Source organism: Talpa occidentalis, unplaced genomic scaffold (assembly GCF_014898055.3).
Source record: "Talpa occidentalis isolate TD23 unplaced genomic scaffold, MPIMG_talOcc4v2.1 talOcc4.2, whole genome shotgun sequence".
Lineage (NCBI taxonomy): Eukaryota > Metazoa > Chordata > Mammalia > Eulipotyphla > Talpidae > Talpa > Talpa occidentalis.
The window spans coordinates 19,238,686-19,256,063 of NW_023602073.1; the positions used below are offsets into that span (position 1 = coordinate 19,238,686).

Genomic DNA, 17,378 nt, shown 5'->3' on the forward strand with positions numbered 1-17,378 from the left:
ATGTATTTTAAATTATAGAGATCATGACTCTTGAATACTTTCAGTACTCATCTAAAAACAACAAAAACAACCAAAAAACCACAGGACATTTTCCTATAGAACTACAATATTGTTTTTCAAATCAACAAAAGACAAAAAAAAAAAAAAAACCCTCAACAAAAGTCAGAAGGTTTTTCAATGTATTTTTTTTTTTTTAAAGATTTATTTATTTATTTATTTATACAAGCACTGGGTACAGTAAGAAGCGCGGGAGGGTGAAAGAATTCACCAGAGCCAGAGCGGGGAGCAGAGCAGGCAGAAGGACCGAAGTACACTGCTGAGGGGAGCAGCGGGCGGCAGGAGAGGTCTGCGCGCCATGTGGGACCCTCCTCCGGTGGCCGGGGAGCCGCTGGAGATCGAACCGGCGCTGCAGAGGCTGCAGGCAGCTTCACAACCCAGCACTCAACCACTGCGCCACTGGGGAGGCCCTCAGTGTATTTTTTTTTTTTTTTGTATTCTGAATTGGTGACTTTATAACTTATGCAATACATAACAAAGATTTAATTAAAAATAATTGAGTGGAAAGCTATATGATCTTCTCAGGGTATGTTTAAGGGACAGGAAAGGATTCACAAGAACCTGATTTAAAATAGAGATTGGGGGCCTCCCTAGTGGTGCAAGGGGTTAAGACACAACCTATGAAGCAATCCGCAGCCACTGCAGCACAGGTTCGATCCCAGCCAGGGAGGTGACCCACATGGGGCAGCAGACCTCTCCTGTCTCGCCTGCTGCTCCCCTTAGCAGTGCATTTCAGTCAGTGTGCCTGTTCTGTTCCCCACTCTGTCTCTGGTGAATCCTCTTACCCTCCCTCCCCCCGCACACACACCTCTGGCCTGTGTGTCACCTCCCTGGCTAGGATCGAACTCCTATTGCAGTGGCTCCAGATAGCTTCATAGTGCACATCTTAACCCCTTGTGCCATGAGGGAGACCCCACCAATCAAATTCCTAAAAAGTGTCTATTGCTTTGGAGTAAACTTTTGTGTTCTCCATCATGGAGAGAGTCCAATGTAGTCAACTTGCCCACCGATGACTGGCTGCTCCCACTGGAATATTACACCATAGCTAGGGCTTAGGATGGTTTTGGCTCACGCAGTTCGGTTCAACTCTTGACAGTGCTGGTGTCTAGATTAGTCTTAATGAAAGAGAGGCTTTTTTTTAAGCCTGTGAACATTCTCAATCATGGAAGCCATGGTCACTGTGATCAAAAGCTCCTTGAGATAATTGAAGAAATAGTTACTGACATCCACAGAGCAGATCAGCTTGCTTACTAAAGCCCTCTTACATCATAGGTTACTAAAACCCTCTTACATTCATAGGGGCACACATATTTTTCCACTTGGCTCTATCCATATACCAGGTCATTCCCTCAACCTCTTTGTTACCAATCTTCCAATTCCTCTTCTTTCTCTTCTCCTCCCCTTCTTTTTCCTTCTTCTCAGCTTATGATAACCCACAGCAGAAATCAATATCCCAGTTGTTGTCTTCCAGATTCAGGTAACCCTCAATATGTTTTTTTAAGATTTATTTATTTGGGGGCCTCCCCTGATGGTGCAGCGATTGAGCACTGGGCTGCAAAGCTGCCCACAGCCTCTGCAGCGCCGGTTCCATCCCTGGCCGCCAGCGAGGGTCCCACATGGCGCGCAGACCTCTCCTGCCACCCGCTGCTTCCCTCAGCAATGTACTTCGTCAGTCTGCCTGTTCTGCTCTCCGCTCTGTCTCTGGTGAATTCTCTCACCCTCCCACGCTTGTATAAATAAACAAATAAATCTTTAAAAAAAGAGATTTATTTATTTGGGTCTCCTCTGGTGGCACAGGCAGTTGAGTGCCGCGCTGTGAAGCTGTCCACAGCCTCTGCAGTGGCGGTTCAATCCCAGCCCGCCGGTGAGGTTCCTACATGGCGCGGCAGACCTCTCCTGTCTCGCCCGCTACTCCCCTCAGCAGTGTATTTCGTCAGTCTGCCTGTTCTGTTCCCCAATCTGTCTCTGGTGAATCCTCTCACCCTCCCGCACATCTGATCTGTACCCTGGCTCTTGTATAAATAAATAAATAAATCTTTTTTTTTTAAAAGATTTATGCATACAAGAGCTGGGGTACAGGCCAGAGGTGCAGGGGGTGAGAGGATTTACCAGAGACAGAGTGGGGAACAGAACAGGTAGACTGACTGAAACACATTGAGACTGGAGAGGTCGGCTGCGCCATGTGGGTAGCTCCCTGGCTGGGGATCGAACTCGTGAACTCATGCTGCAGTAGCTGCGAATAGCGCCATAGGTTGGGTCTCAACCTCTTGTACCACCAGGGAGGCCCCTCAATCTTTTTAGTTAGCTCTGTAGTCAACATTTCTTCTTGTCTCTGAGTTAAGTGACATTTTAAATAATTTCAGTAGGGATTCCCAATGCCAACTGAAAAACAATCCCTTCTGTCCCAGGACACTCATCAAACAGAAAAGGGGTAACTGTCTTTTTCAGAGTTGTTTACAGGAAAGTCCAGTTGCTGTCCTCTTAACCCTAAGCTGGAGCCTGCCTGAATTCTATAGTTGACCTGCTTAACAAGCACAAATAGCCCAGGTAGAGAGCCTGATATTAAGTGACACATTTCTGAAAATGGTTTGCTTATCACAAATTCAAAATAGAAGAGAAAAACATGTTTAAGCAATCTATTTAAGTCCAAGAGAAGGCAAGTACTTACTCCCATTATGTAGTTTATTAGGAAATTTTGTACTGAGGGTTTTTTAAGTGAAGTATTTTGAGGGAAATGATCAGGATTTTGAGCAAATAATCTTCATGTGGTGTTCTTAATGATTACACATTAATTGAATATTTGCATACGTTGATCTAAAGAATGAAACTTGTGTTTATTTAATGCCATCTGATGGCTAGGCTTCAGGAAACAAAGAAACTTACAGAATTTCATCATGGAGACTCAATTAACATACAGGATACTTTTCTACTACTGTGATAAAATAAACAATGAAGTTCTATTAAAGCAAAACATAATTTAATCTATGTGATACCACCATTCTAGTTGGCATAATAAAATTGATAAATGGCTAGCAATATTTATAAGTATGTTCTTTGGTACCCATAACTTTAATTTGTGTCAGACTGACTTTGTATTATTACTAAAAAAGCCAGACACCTTTTGCAGCAAAAGAAGAAGAGGAGGAGGAGAAGGAGGGGGCGGGGGAGGAAGAGAAAGAGAAAGAGAAAAAGAAAAAGAAAAAGAGAAAAAGAAAAAGGAGGGGGTCGTTAGGAGGTAGGAAGGAAGAAAGGAAGGTGAAAAGAAGAGAGGGGGCTTCCCTGGTAGCACAAGTGTTTAGGTCGCAACCTATGAAGCTGTCCCCAGCCGCTGCAGCACAGGTTTGATGCCCAGCCAGGGAGCTACCCACATGGCGCAGCAGATTTATCCTGTCTTGCCCACTGCTCCCCGCAGCAGAGTATTTCAGTCAGTCTGCCTGTTCTGTTCCCCACTCTGTCTCTGGTGAATCCTCTCACCCCCACACCTCTGGCTTGTACCGCAGTTCCTGTATGCATAAATAAAATAAATCTTTAAAAAAGAAAAGAAGGGAGAAAGATCCGTATCATATGCACAAAAGTGTACATGTGAGAAATAAGTTGTCATACATATGTTTGATATCATACTCTGCAGCCACTACATTTGTTAGACCTACATCACCAGCAAAGATGTTTAAGACAAGCAAAAACCTGAAAATAAAGGATGGAGAAAAGGCTAAATGCAAAACAGTCATATGTGTGTATACTTATTTTACAAACACATATACAAGCATAATAACGGTGTCATGTAGCTACCTCAGGGAACTGAGTCTAAGAAGGGGCAGGGTGGGGCTTCACCTTTTCATTCATTTTTATTCTTTGAATTAAAAAAAAAAACATAGGTTATGTATTAAGTTTTTAAGTGTTGTGAAAAGAGCATTTTCAATAGTCAGTGGTCTGTGATTTATCTATATTTTCATTTAAAACCCGAATGGGGCCACCACACGTAAGATCTTCTCTTTCAGTGCTTCATTGTTGGAAAGGATCTGCCGCCAGGCAGTGCGGCAGCTTCCCAGGTGAGGCCGGCGCGGAGGTAGCAGTCGAGACCCGCAGTCCTAGACCAGCCCGGAAGTGCGGCTGCTCCGTGGCCGGCGAGGGGCTGGCTTTTCCCTGCCGGGCCTTTGTTGCCACCGTGCGCTCCTTCCAGGTCTGGTGAGTGGTCCTGGGAGGTGTGGGGGGAATAGGGTGAGGCGCGGCTGAGAGAGGGATGTTCAAAGGGAGCCTCGTCTGCGGGGGTCGGAGCAGGGGACTGGGAGCTGGGCTGTGGCATCCTCCCGACTGCGGGGATGCTGCACCGGTAAGCGCTGTGCTGGGGTGCCGGGGTTCCCCACGTGGCACGATGTCGGTAGGATTAGGACTCAAGGTAGGAAACACCGGGAGTTTGGGGAGATATCCTCGGAGACGAGGAAGTTAAGGAGAAATATTTAAAATCTCTCCGTCCCCTAGTGCTGGAGAGTCAGTATGCCCTCTCACCTGGTGGTTCTATTTATTTATTTTTTATTTTTTTTAGAGGCATGTTCTTATTTATTTGTTTGTTTGTTTATTACTTTTTTTTGTTTGTTTATACATGCACTGGGTACAGTCAGAAGCGTGGGAGGGTGAGAGAATTCACCAGAGCCAGAGCGGGGAGCAGAGCAGGCAGAAGGACCGAAGGACACTGCTGAGGGGAGCAGCGGGCGGCAGGAGAGGTCTGCGCCCCATGTGGGACCCTCCTCCGGTGGCCGGGGAGCAGCCGGGGATCGATGAGCCACCCGGGGAGGCCCCTCACCTGGTGGTTCTAAAAGCTGATTCAGAGGCATCGCATGGTCTGGGTTTCAAGTGCAGAAAGTGGTAGTTCCTGTTCATATTCTTTTAGTTAATTGATTCTCAAACCTTGGCGTACAGGCAAATCACAGGAGAACCTGTTAAAAGATGTCTACTTGGCGTCGCCTAGCCTTCTCCTCCCACCCCAGTCCTCCATTCCGATTTCCTAGATGGGAGACACTGCTGCTGGGCTGTGCTTCTAGACATTTTGGGGACATACAGGCCTCCTGGGTCCCAGGCATTGCCTGGATATGCACTTCTGTGGATTCTTAGGACTGTCCTCACAAAGAATTTGACCTTAGGCAACTTGCTTACTTTCCCTTGGCTTACTTTTCTTATCTAGCAAAAGTGATTATAATCCAGTTTCAGGGGTAATTGAGAGGTTTAAATCTGATCCTGTACCTGCAATGGAGTGTTAACTCTTAGGAAGCAGCAGAGCAGTGTGGAAAGCCCACAGGTCTTGAAATCTACCAAAGTTTTGTTTTGTTTTCAAAGATTTATTTATTTATGCATACAAGAACTGGGGTACAGGCCAGTGGTGTGGGGGGAGGTGAGAGGGTACACCAGAGACAGAGTGGGGAACAGAACAGGCAAATTGACTGAAATACACTGTTGAGGGGAGCAGCAGGGAGACAGGACAGGGTAGCTTCCTGGCCGGGGATTGAACTCGTGCTGCAGGGGCTGTGAATAGCTTCATAGGTTGCATCTTAACCCCTTGCACCACCAGGGAGGCCTTACCAAAGTTTTCTGTAAATTATTGAAAATAATGCCTACCTTCAGTGGCTGTTTTGAGGGTTAATTTTAAAATTTCAAGTAAAGATAGGAATAGGAACAATAGATCCATTCTTACTTTACCTTGACTTTTATGTGGTGCATCTGAACATTTTAACCTTTCTGGGCGATCTGTGTGATCTTTTTGATTCCTCCATTAGGTCTTAAGGTATTGTTGCTCTTTCACATAAAGAAGACAAGAAGTTGGTACAAGGTCATACTATTAGTAAATGTTACAACCAGAATAAAATCCAGGTCTAGGTCACAACATGTTACATTTTTTGTTATTCCATTACTTGCATTGTGCATTGTTCTCATTCTTTGGTCACCAAGTCACTTTACTTTCAGTAAAGAGCTTTAGGTCTATGACAGTTGCTTGTATTATTAGTTCCTACCATCAGCAATTGCCATTTTTCTATATAAACTTTTTTTTTTTTTACTGTTTAGGAGGGAGACTCCAAAGGTATTTCCGAAACATAACTCCAGCTGGAATGTGCTTTTTGAGCTATTCAAGGTCAAGATGAATACAAACTCAAAGGAGGTTTTATCCTGGGATGTTCAAGCTCCTGCGGAGTGGAAACAACTTCTGACACAGAAAGGGGAGGTAGAAAGTCACTTCCAAATGCAGGAATCAAGACTGAAACGCAGTAATCCACTAGCAAGAGAAACTTTTCGAAGGCGCTTTCGGCAGCTGTGCTATCAGGAGACGCCTGGGCCCAGGGAGGCGCTCACCCAGCTCCGGGAACATTGCTTCCAGTGGCTGAGGCCACATGTGAGCACGAAGGAGCAGATCCTGGAGCTGCTGGTGCTGGAGCAGTTCCTGACCATCCTGCCTGGGGAGCTGCAAGGCTGGGTGAGAGAACAGTGTCCAGAAAGTGGGGAAGAGGCTGTGATTTTGCTGGAGGATCTTGAGAGAGAACTTGATGAACCACAACATGAGGTAGGAAGGGAGACTTGCTAGGGACAAAAGATATGTGGGTCACCAAGGACCCTTGTATCCTCTGCTTGTAGCCCTTGATTTTGGTGATATAGTAAGACCCTGCTTCCTGCTTCTTTGTGGAAGTGTTTGTTTATTTTTGTTAATTTATTTTTTAAGATTTTTGTTTTTATTTATGCATACACGAACTGGGTTGTAGGCCAGAGGTGCGGGGGGTGAGAGGATTCACCAGAGACAGAGTGGGGAACAGAACAGGCAGATCAACTGAAACACACTGCTGAGGGGAGCAGTGGGGAGACAGGAGAGGTCTGCTGTGCTCTGTGAGTCTCCTCCCTGGCCGGGGATTGAACTGAGGCATGTAGTTGGCGATAGCTTGATAGCGCTGACACTTAACCCCTGCACCACCAGGGAGGCCCCTGGAAGGGTTTTTCTTTAGAGACTTAACTTCTTCAGAAGTCAAATCTTGTCACTTTGTCCCCAGATGGTAACCCACAGTCATAGACAAGGAGTTCTCTCTAAAGAGACAGTGCTTCTGGGACAGCAGACACCACTGAATCTTCACTCCCAGCCGAAGGAGGCCCAGCCCACATGTGACCCTGCTCTGCAGCCTCATCCTATGGGAGCGAAAGGTGAGAGACAGTGGCAAGAGTGGGTTTTTGAGTCCCTCACTCATGAGTGAAATGAAGACTGTAACCACAGCGGATGGTTTTTTTTTTGTTTTTGTTTTAAGATTTATTTATTTATACAAGAACCAGGGTACAGGCCAGATGCGCGGGAGGGTGAGAGGATTTACCAGAGACAGAGCAGGGAACAGAACAGGCAGACTGAGGAAATAAACTGCTGAGAGGAGCAGCGGGCAGAACAGGAGAGGTCTGCCACGCCATGTGGGACCCCTGCCAGCTGGGATCGAACCGGCGCTGCAGAGGCTGCAGACATCTTCACAGCATGGTGCTTAACCTCCTGTGCCACCAGGGGAAGCCCAGCAGATGGTTTTGAAGCTGAGTTTTTAGACTAAAAGCGCAAGGGAGACCTCAAGTGTCTTCGGATAATGTCCGTCGGCAGGACAACAGTGTCTCCCTTCTATGGCTGCAGGAGCCTAACACATATGGGCTTGATGACAGCATTGTTTGAGTTTGCTTGTGCTGCCGTAACAGGATACCACACACTGGGTGGCTTCAACACAGGGATTTGTTCTCTCATAGTTTTGGAGACTAGAAATTCAAGGTCAAGGTGCCATCAGAATTGGTTTCTAGTAAGATATCTCTTCCTGGATTGTAGATGACCACCTTGCTGTGTTCTCGCATGGGCATATGTGTGCTTGGGATGGGGCGGGGAGCAAGAGAGCTCAGCTGTCTAGACCAGTAAGAACCTCACATGGTTATTGTGAGCATCAAATACAGTTTATGAAGAGTATGCGACGTGCATTAGTAATAGATGGTAGCTGCTCTGATCAGAAATTATCAGTGCCACCCTTGTGGGTATAGATTTACAGCTGCAGTAGAAAGGTGTGTTTAGTAGGTGGAGACTGGATGGGAGAACCCAGTGGGATCAGACTTTGCCAGTCCTTTCCTGTAATTTTAGTGGTGGAAGAACTAAGGCTGAGCAAGCTGCCTTCCCATTCTAAGTCTCCCTGAGCTTCCGTCTAATTCCCCACACATAACATCACAGTTCCTTTCTGAGTTTTTGTTAACCTTCTGGCAATCAATCTGTAGTGCAGTTCTGTTATTTTCATTTTCTTTTTTTTTTAAAGATTTATTTATTTATGCACACAAGAACTAGGGTATAGGCCAGAGGTGTGGAGGGTGAGGATTCACCAGAGACAGTGGGATAACAGAACAGGAAGACTGACTGAAATACACTGCTGAGAGGAGCAGTGGGTAAGTCAGTAGAGGTCTGCTGCGCCATGTGGGTAGCTCCCTAGCCAGGGATCGAACTTATGCTGCAGAGGCTGCGGACAGCTTCATAGATTGCATCTTAACCCCTTGCGCCACCAGGGAGGCCCTATTTTCATTTTCATGTCATCCCCATGTGTGTGAAAGCCAGACTTCCCTTGACTCTGTCTCCTGCTTTTATTTCTTTATCTTAACAATTACAAAGTTATCCTGAGTTTCTGTCACTTTGGAGCTTGCCTCAATTTAAATTGAAATACTCTGTTGAGTAAATTCTGTGCACTCACAGACCTTCCTCTGGCTCCCACCATCTGACCAGATCAAGATTCCTTCTGGTTTCATTTTCCTGCTTTATGGGCATCTTTCCAATCAGTTCCTTTGTTTTTTCTTCTTCTCCCTATGAACTTGGTCTTCATATTTTCTAGCCATCTTCTCTCTACCTCCCACTGTGTCTAGGACCTTGCTGAGAAGCCTTTCTTCCAGGAAGCACTTCTGAGTGAATTTATCCCCCTTCCATCCAACCACCCACTTAGTCATTCATTCACTCCACAAATGTTTATTAAGCATCTACAACAACTACAGGGGAGTATCCAACAGGCATCTACAGACAGAAGAGTTCTACCTGTAGGAAGGTGTGTGTTGTAAACTCAGGAAAAGCAACTTCTATAAAGCAAAATAGTATTTGAGATTAAAAGGAATCTATGTTACAGCTCGTCCATTTTTTAGCCAGGCAATATTTAAACTTTATAACACTGAGTTTGAGTTTCTTTTCAAATTCATGTGGATTGTAAAAAAAACTAAATAATACAGAACTTTTACATAGTAAAAAGGAAAAGTTCTCCTCCAAATGTCATCTCCAGGAGTAACCATACCTGCCAAATAGCAGTGTATTTTCCAAACTTTCTCTATATAGTTTATCTAGTTATATATCTTTATTTTCCTCATTTCTTTAAAGAGGTATCATAATATTATAATATCAAAGGGTCTTTATTGAGTTAGTTTGATACTGTATGAAAGTACTAAGTCATGGGTGTTGTAGTTATTTATTTATTTATTTTAAAGATTTATTTATTTATACAAGCACTGGGTACAGTCAGAAGCACGGGAAGGTGAGAGAATTCAGCAGAGCCAGAGTGGGGAGCAGAACAGGCAGACAGATGGAGGACACTGCTGAGGGGAGCAACAGGCACGGCAGGAGAGGTCTGCGTGCCATGTGGGACCCTCTCCGGTGACCAGGGATCGAACCGGGGCTGCAGAGGCTGCGGGCAGCTTCACAGCCCAGCGCTCAACCACTGCACCACCAGGGAGGCCCAGGTGTTGTAGTTATTAAAAGGCTAAGTAGTGTCTTCATTATTCTACTGGTTCCTTGTACATTTCAGATATAAATAAGAAGTTTGGGCAAAAGGGCAATACCGATCCCACTTTTGGTCCTTTTCTACTCTGCAGACAAATTTCCGTTTTCCAAACTGTTGTCTTCTCCCAGCTAAAAGGAGGAGAACTGTGGTGTAACAATAGAGGAGTCCAAAGAGGTGTGTGGGGGGCAATACAGTAAAATGTGGGTGAAAGAGCCAGATGTTTTGGTGAAAGGTAGGGATGTTTTGTGTTGCAAGATGGGAATCAACTGGAAAGCTGCAGATATTCGAAGGATACCGCAACAGCTACTTTGTGGTGTCTAGACAGGTGGGGCCCATTTGTCTCTTCCAAGTAGAGAGGGTCTGATGGGGTTGGTGGGACACTATCCGATGTGGACCAATCCTCTGGAGCATCCTTCCCTCAGGGGCTAGTCCTGAGCCAGTGAGTTGAGGCCAGTGAGTTGAGGATTGATTTAAATCTTTTCTCTTTTATTTAGTCAGTCAGTATTCACTGAGCAACTGAAATAGAGGCAGGAGGGCAGGAGGATGGGATACCAGGAGAGGCTGGAATGGCCACCCATCTGCCCAGGCTAGAAGACAAGAGAGCAACCAAAATGCCCCTAAAGGCCAAAAACCAAAACCAAGAGCTATAGCAATACAACACCCATGTAGAGGGCCTGTGGGCTAGAGCCAAACAAAGGACAGTGCCCAATAAGAGGACAGGTCACCGTCTGTGGGTTCTCACCTGCATGCACAATTGCAAGAGACCTCAGGCTCCGGGAACAGCTATGGGGTTTAATTTACAAACAGGAAACAAAGAGCTTACTATAGCCACAAGTGGCCTGCTGTCACCCAGATAGTGTCCACCAGTAGTCCAAGCAAAGTACCACTCACCAGGAGTGCAAGACAGCACTGGCCAGTGGTGATGGTCACTACTTGTTCCTCGGTGTCAAAGACACTGAGTGTTAACAGCTCTTTGTTAACACAAAGGAGCCTTTGGTGCTCCTTTCAGGCCAGGTCAGAGACAGGACCAGAGGCCCCATCTCTGAGGGAGGCCTTCAGCTTCTCTTCCCTCTTCAGAGGTCTGCTGTTGGATGCTTTCTTCTTTCTTTCAGTTTCTGGTGTTTCTTCTTTCCCCTTTCTCAGAAGCCAGGAACTGAGTCTTCTTATTTCTTCAGAGGCTGGAACAGTTTCTCAGCTCCCTCTAACCCTGGCTTATATTCTCTTTCAGGGTGCCACACCCACAAGTCTGATTGGACCATTTTTCAATCCTGTGGCTGATTGGACCATTGGCATCAATCAGCTAATAGCTTGGACCTGTTTAGTCCACTCCATGATCCAGGAAGTAAAAGGGCCGTTGCTGGGCTCTGAGGAGCAACTGCCACAACTGACCTGTGGTGGAGCGGCAGAGTGGGAGAGCACCACTGCTACTGCCTGCTCCCCCGCTGAGGTGGCTGGGTTTTGGTAACACAACTACTATCATTCTCGGGGAATAGGCCAGAAAGATCCTGCTCCACTGGGGATTAAAATGTAGAAAAGGGGAGACATAATAAATACACGAAAAGGAGATGATGTGTATGTTAGAAAGGGAGTGCTGTGAAATAAAGCAAAAATAGAACAGGGAAAGGGGGATGATGAGGCTATGGTTGGGACAAACACATTGTAGTATAAGTGGAAGAGTTAAGAAGGCAAGAGTTGAGAGAAAACTTGAGTGAAGTGGGGAAGTGAGTCCAGGGTTATCTGAGGTGAGGGCTTTCCAGGAAGGGAGATGAGCCAGAGCAAAGACCTTGCGCTGGGGATGCACCTGGGATGGTTGTGGATTTGAAAATCACAAAATCCTACCTGACGCATCTAGAATAGTAGAAGCTTAATTCTTGTTCCATAAATGAATGAATGAATGAATGAATATAAGAGGTAACTGGCCTTGGTCACCTGGAGGCTTGCTACCTCAGAAGGAGGGAAGGGGGAAGGCCGAAGGGCACACACCAGAGAAGTCTGCTAGATTATGATTCCATCTCCTTGGAGAAGTATGTGGAATTCTCTCCAGCACAGTCCTTATGGGGATGGACTGAGCTGCATTTTGCCAAGGAGGGCAAACTTCTGGGGTTACCAAGAGGAAGATGTTACTGTACTGGTCCTTCTCTTTCAGACTTCCCTACTCTGATGTAGGGTTATGTCATGTGATAAGTACATTGTATTTCTGTGTACATGGTGACCCCACAGGCTCAGGGAACCAGTGACATTGACCTGGTCTTGTTTCAGATGGAATGACCAAGACTGGGGACAGAGAGTTGGTGCTGAGGAAAGACTGTCCTAAGAGAGTGGAGCCACGTGGGAAAGTATTTTATGGACAGACCTGGGAGGTACCACGCCAGGACCCCCAATGTACAGAAGTTGGCCAGATAGAGCAGCCCTGGAGAAACCCCACAGAAAAGGGATCACACAAATGTGATGAATGTGGGAAAAGTTTTGCTCAGAGTTCAGGTCTGATTCGACATCAAAGAATTCATACTGGAGAAAGACCCTATGAATGTAATGAGTGTGGGAAAACCTTCAGTCGGAGTTCAGGTCTTTTTAATCACCGAGGCATCCACAACATACAGAAGCGGTACCACTGCAAGGAGTGTGGGAAGGCCTTCAGCCAGAGTGCGGGGCTCATCCAGCATCAGAGAATTCACAAGGGAGAAAAGCCCTATCACTGCAGCCAGTGTGAGAAGAGCTATAGTCGGCGATCCTTTCTCATTGAGCATCAGAGAAGTCACACAGGGGAGCGACCTCACCAGTGCAACAAGTGTGGGAAAAGCTTTAACCACCACTGCAACCTCAGCCGCCACCAGAAGATACACACAGTGGCCGAGATGGTCTAGTCCTTGCCATGTGCGGATTTCCCAGATCAGTGGCCAAGTCAGGTGGGTTAGTTTTAGACTAGAAAATGCCTTTCTTCCTGTCTCCATGAAGTGCATTTAGAACAAACACTGACTTACTGGGGATATCCAAAGAGGAAGATTTGGGTTTTTTGGTTTTTTTTTTTAAAGATTGTATTTATTTATTTATGTGTACAAGGACTGGGGTACAGGCCAGAGGTGTGGGGGGGTGAGAGGATTCACCAGAGACAGAGTGGGGAACAGAACAGACAGATTGACTGAAATACACTGCTGAGGGGAGCAGCGGGGAGACAGGAGAGGTCTGCTGCACCATGTGGGTAGCTCCCTGGGCGGGGATCAAATGTGTGCTGCAGTGGCTGCGGATAGCTTCATAGGTTGTGTCTTAACCCCTTGCGCCACCAGGGAGGCCCCATGGGGTTGTTTTTTTTTTTTAAATGCTATTTTACCTTTGTTTCCTATACCATCTCTCTTACATACTCTAAACCTTCCCAGTAATATCAGAACAGCCTTGCTGTAGCCAACATGCCTGATAGAGCTGTCTCTGTGTTTAATTAAAGATCACCTAGGAATCTGCTGATGGTTAACAATATGTGGGTCTTTGGTGTTCCCAGTAAGCAGGACCTACATGGTAAACCCTTTTCCATCTCACTGCTTCCCTTCAACACCCACCTGACCCTCTCATGGACCTACCTGTGGGCTGCCTGCTCCAGTGTTTGCAGAATGTTTCCAGTTACCTAACCCCAGTTGGTCCTGGCAAGAAGCACACAGTAAAGTATTAGAGGAGGCGTCGAAGACTCAGGATCTCTAAGCATCCATGCCAAGGGTTATACCCTGGACTTATTTTTAGTAGTGTTTTTATTTTGATTAGACTTATAAAATTAAAAATTTAAACCTTAAAAAGTTGCCAAGATAGATGGAGTTTCCATATCCCTTTCACCCAACTTCCCTTAAAGTTAACACCTACCATTGTGTCTTTTTAGTTAAACCCTTGGCTGCTGACTCCAAATCCCAGTCTGTTGACAGTATCATGCTTCACTCTGGTGTTCTCAGACTTCCTCCTTTACCCTCAGTCACCTGAGACTCTCTAAGTGCTTTCCATCACATCATCAGTACTATAATGTCATTTATATACTGGGTACAAGGCCACATCAGGGAACCCCACCACCACCCAGGTAAGATAGAATGAAAACTACTGTTTGAAATCTCTTCAAACTTCTTTGTATGACTGAGGTCTGGAACAAAAAAATTTCCTCCCTGTGTAGATTTCAAGTTTATGCCTTTAGTGTTTCCTATTAAATTTTTTTTTACGGATTTATTTATGCATACAAGAACTGGGGTGTAGGCCAGGGGTGTAGGGTGTGAGAGGATTCACCAGCGACAGAGTGGGGGACAAAACAGGCAAACTGACTGAACTACACTGCTGAGGGGAGCAGTGGGGAGACAGAAGTCTGCTGTGCCATGCGGGCAGCTCCCTGGCCAGGGATTGAACTCATGCTGCAGTGGTTGCCAGTAGCTACATAGTGCTGCCTTTTAACCCCTTGTACCACTAGGGATGCCCTTCCTATTTAATTTTTTGATTAATTTACCCTGAGGTAGAGGTAAGGATCCAACTTTTTTTGAAAGTTACCCAGTAGCCCCAACTTCATTTATTATTAGTCCATACTTCTACTGATGTGACATACCATTCTCATCATTTCCTACATTATTTTAGGTGTTTGGTCTACTTCTCAACATTCTATAAAATTTTTTAAATCTTTTTCTACCACATAATTTAATATTCAGACTTTATAATGTCTTTAAAATTTTTAGAGTTTTATGAAATACATATGCAAACGTATGTGATGGTTTGAGTTGAAAGAATAATGTAGAAGTCCATATACTAAAAAGTAGAAGATCATGGCTATAAAGTCCCTTTTATGGTCCTTTTGATCACAGTCCCTTCCCTTGAGCCTTGATGTTAACCTGTATCCTGATGTTTTAATTTTCCGTTTTAAGGCCTAGGTCACTCTTTTTGGCTTTTTTCATTCCTAGAGTTCACCTGACTTGTTTATTTTTCCAAATGGGCTTTAGACTCAGCTTGACTTCAAAACAAAAGGCTATCAACATTTTGTATTTTGTGATTACATATTAAATTTATAAGCTGGGAAAAGTGAATTCTGCATGCCATTGGTCTTCCCATTTAATGTCTTTGCTTTATATTGTGTATCTCAGGAACAATTTAAAGTTTTCATACATTTTTTTTAAAAGTTTATTCTGGGGCCTCCCTGGTGGCGCAAGGGGTTAAGCACTGCACTAGGCAGCAAATCCGCAGCCTCTGCAGCACGAGTTCAATCCCCGGCCGGCCAGGGAGCTACCCACATGGCGCAACAGACCTCTCCTGCTGCCTCCCTCAGCAGTGTATTTCAGTCAGTCTGCCTGTTCTGTTCCCAACTCTGTCTCCGGTGAGTCCTTTCACCCCCCCTCCCCACCTCCCACGTCTTTGGCCTGTACCCCAGCTCTTGTATGCATAAACAAATAAATAAATCTTTAAAAAAAAAGTTTATTCTGGAGTATCTAATTTTTTATTGACATCATAATCATTATATTTTCTAATTTGTTAATATTTGTATAACCCTGTCTGAAGGGATGATAATATAACCTAACCTGCCACAACTACACCGAACACCAGAGGATAGATGGAAATGTGGTTTGTGTTCTCCGGTATTGAAAATATTGATTCTGATCATGGTGTGTGAGAACATAAAAACACTGCTGCATTCATTCATTCATTTATTTAACAAATATTTATTAAGCACCTACTGTGTGGTTGGAAATACTTGGTAGGCTTGGATACATGAATAGAGAAGACACAAATATCCCTACCTTACTGAAGCTTTGTCTTTGTTGTTGAGGTAGTCAGACAATGAACCCAATAAATAAGTATGTAATAAAGTATGCTAGAGGTGATAAAATGATAATGTAAAAAAAAAAAACCCAGCAGACTGAGGGGAGATCAGGGGTGCTAGTGTGTTGACAGGTTTAGTGTTACATTTAAGGTGATATGAAGTCTTTTTTTTTTTTTTTTTAAAGATTTATTTATTTATTTATACAAGCACTGGGTACAGTCAGAAGTGTGGGAGGGTGAGAGAATTCACCAGAGCCAGAGCAGGGAGCAGAGCAGGCAAAAGGACCGAAGTACACTGCTGAGGGGAGCAGCGGGCGGCAGGAGAGGTCTGCGCACCATGTGGGACCCTTCTCCGGTGGCCGGGGAGCAGCCGGGGATCTAACCGGCGCTGCAGAGGCTGTGGGCAGCTTCGCAACCCAGCGCTCAACCGCTGTGCCACTGGGGAAGTCTTACTGAAAGGAAGGCATGAGTGGAATTAAAGCAGGTGGGTGAAGAAGTTAGCCCCGTGGCTGCTGGCTTGTGTAGTGAAGAAACAAGAAGGCCATGTGTTGGGACCAGGCGAGCAGAGGGAAAGGATGAGAGACAGGCCAGAGAGAACAGGAAGTCAGATTGTGAAGAGCCCTTGTGGTGCCTGTAGGGCTTAGGCTGTTAATTTGGATGAAAATGGGATGCACTGCAGGGTTTTGAATGAGAGAATGTGTGCTCCGACTTAAATTTCAAAAGGATAGCCCTGGCTGGCCACAGAGAAGAGACTCAGATGAATGAAGGTAGAAGCAGAGATTCATTTGTTAAACTATTGTTCACAGTGGCAGAGAAACAGTAGCTCAAGCCAGGCTGGCAACATTAGAGATGCTACCTTAGAAATGACCGGCTTCTAAATCTACTTTGTTTTGTTTTGTTTTAAAGATTTTTTTATTTATGCATACAAGAACTGGGATATAGGCCTGAAGTGTGGGTGTGAGAGGATTCACCAGAGACAGAGCGGGGAGCAGAACAGGCATACTGACTGAAATACACTGCTGAGGGGAGGAGCAAGAGAGACAGAAGAGGTTTGTTGTGCCATGTGGGTTACCTCCCTGGCCAGGGATCGAACTCATGTTGCAGTGGTTGTGGATAGCTTCATAGTGCTGCGTCTTAATGCCTGTGCCACTAGGGAGGCCCCCTAAATCTACTTTGAAAGCAGAACCACACATGAAAAGTTAGCATGTAAGAACAGAGAGAGTGCTCAGATTCTTCAAAGGCATGTTCATTCATACTCATCTTTAATTCCATAATGTCTGAGCACAGACATGACATAAACAGTTGGGTTTGCTGGTTGAATGGCTGTGAACACAGAAAAAGGGAACGCAGTAATGTTTGGTGTTCTAGTAATAGGTGCCAAGGTAACTTGATTTATTAGAAAAAAATGGCTCTAACCAGCTATTCCTTCATGTAGAAGGAAGCGGGACATGGAGTTCTGCACTGCTTGTGGTGACATGAGGTAGATTGGCTAGTCAACACTAAAATTCCTAAAACAATTTTAAAAAGCATGACAAGTGGCCCCGTGCTCCACTATATACGCTGCGTATCGTTTTAACTAACCTGCTTATTATACTCCAATTTCATCAAAATAATTTTTGACCAACCTTTTAATTAGGCAGAATTAAATCCATTACATAACTCACTTATTTATTTTTGTATAACACCTTTATGTTATACAAAAAGTAGAACATCTGTAAGACTGCTAGCAAGTAATCTCTTTGAAATTACCCAATATTGCCAGGTCTT

The 17,378-nt window shown here is 45.0% G+C and overlaps 1 protein-coding gene across 3 annotated transcripts; it reads left to right on the top strand.

Moving 5' to 3' along the window:
* Positions 1–4,175: 4,175 nt before the first annotated feature.
* ZSCAN9 (zinc finger and SCAN domain containing 9) lies at positions 4,176–15,913 on the top strand. 3 transcript variants are annotated; one of them, XM_037519078.2, is made up of 4 exons: positions 4,176–4,242; positions 6,112–6,604; positions 7,083–7,230; positions 12,105–15,913. In XM_037519078.2, exons 2-4 carry the CDS (start codon positions 6,185–6,187, stop codon positions 12,707–12,709), a joined length of 1,173 nt encoding a protein of 390 aa, XP_037374975.1. In that variant the 5' UTR covers positions 4,176–4,242; positions 6,112–6,184; the 3' UTR covers positions 12,710–15,913. The 3 variants fall into 3 exon arrangements, with proteins under 3 accessions (XP_037374975.1, XP_037374976.1, XP_037374974.1); XM_037519079.2 differs by having other exon boundaries at positions 4,176–4,237; XM_037519077.2 differs by lacking the exon at positions 4,176–4,242 and adding an exon at positions 4,339–4,387.
* Positions 15,914–17,378: the final 1,465 nt, after the last annotated feature.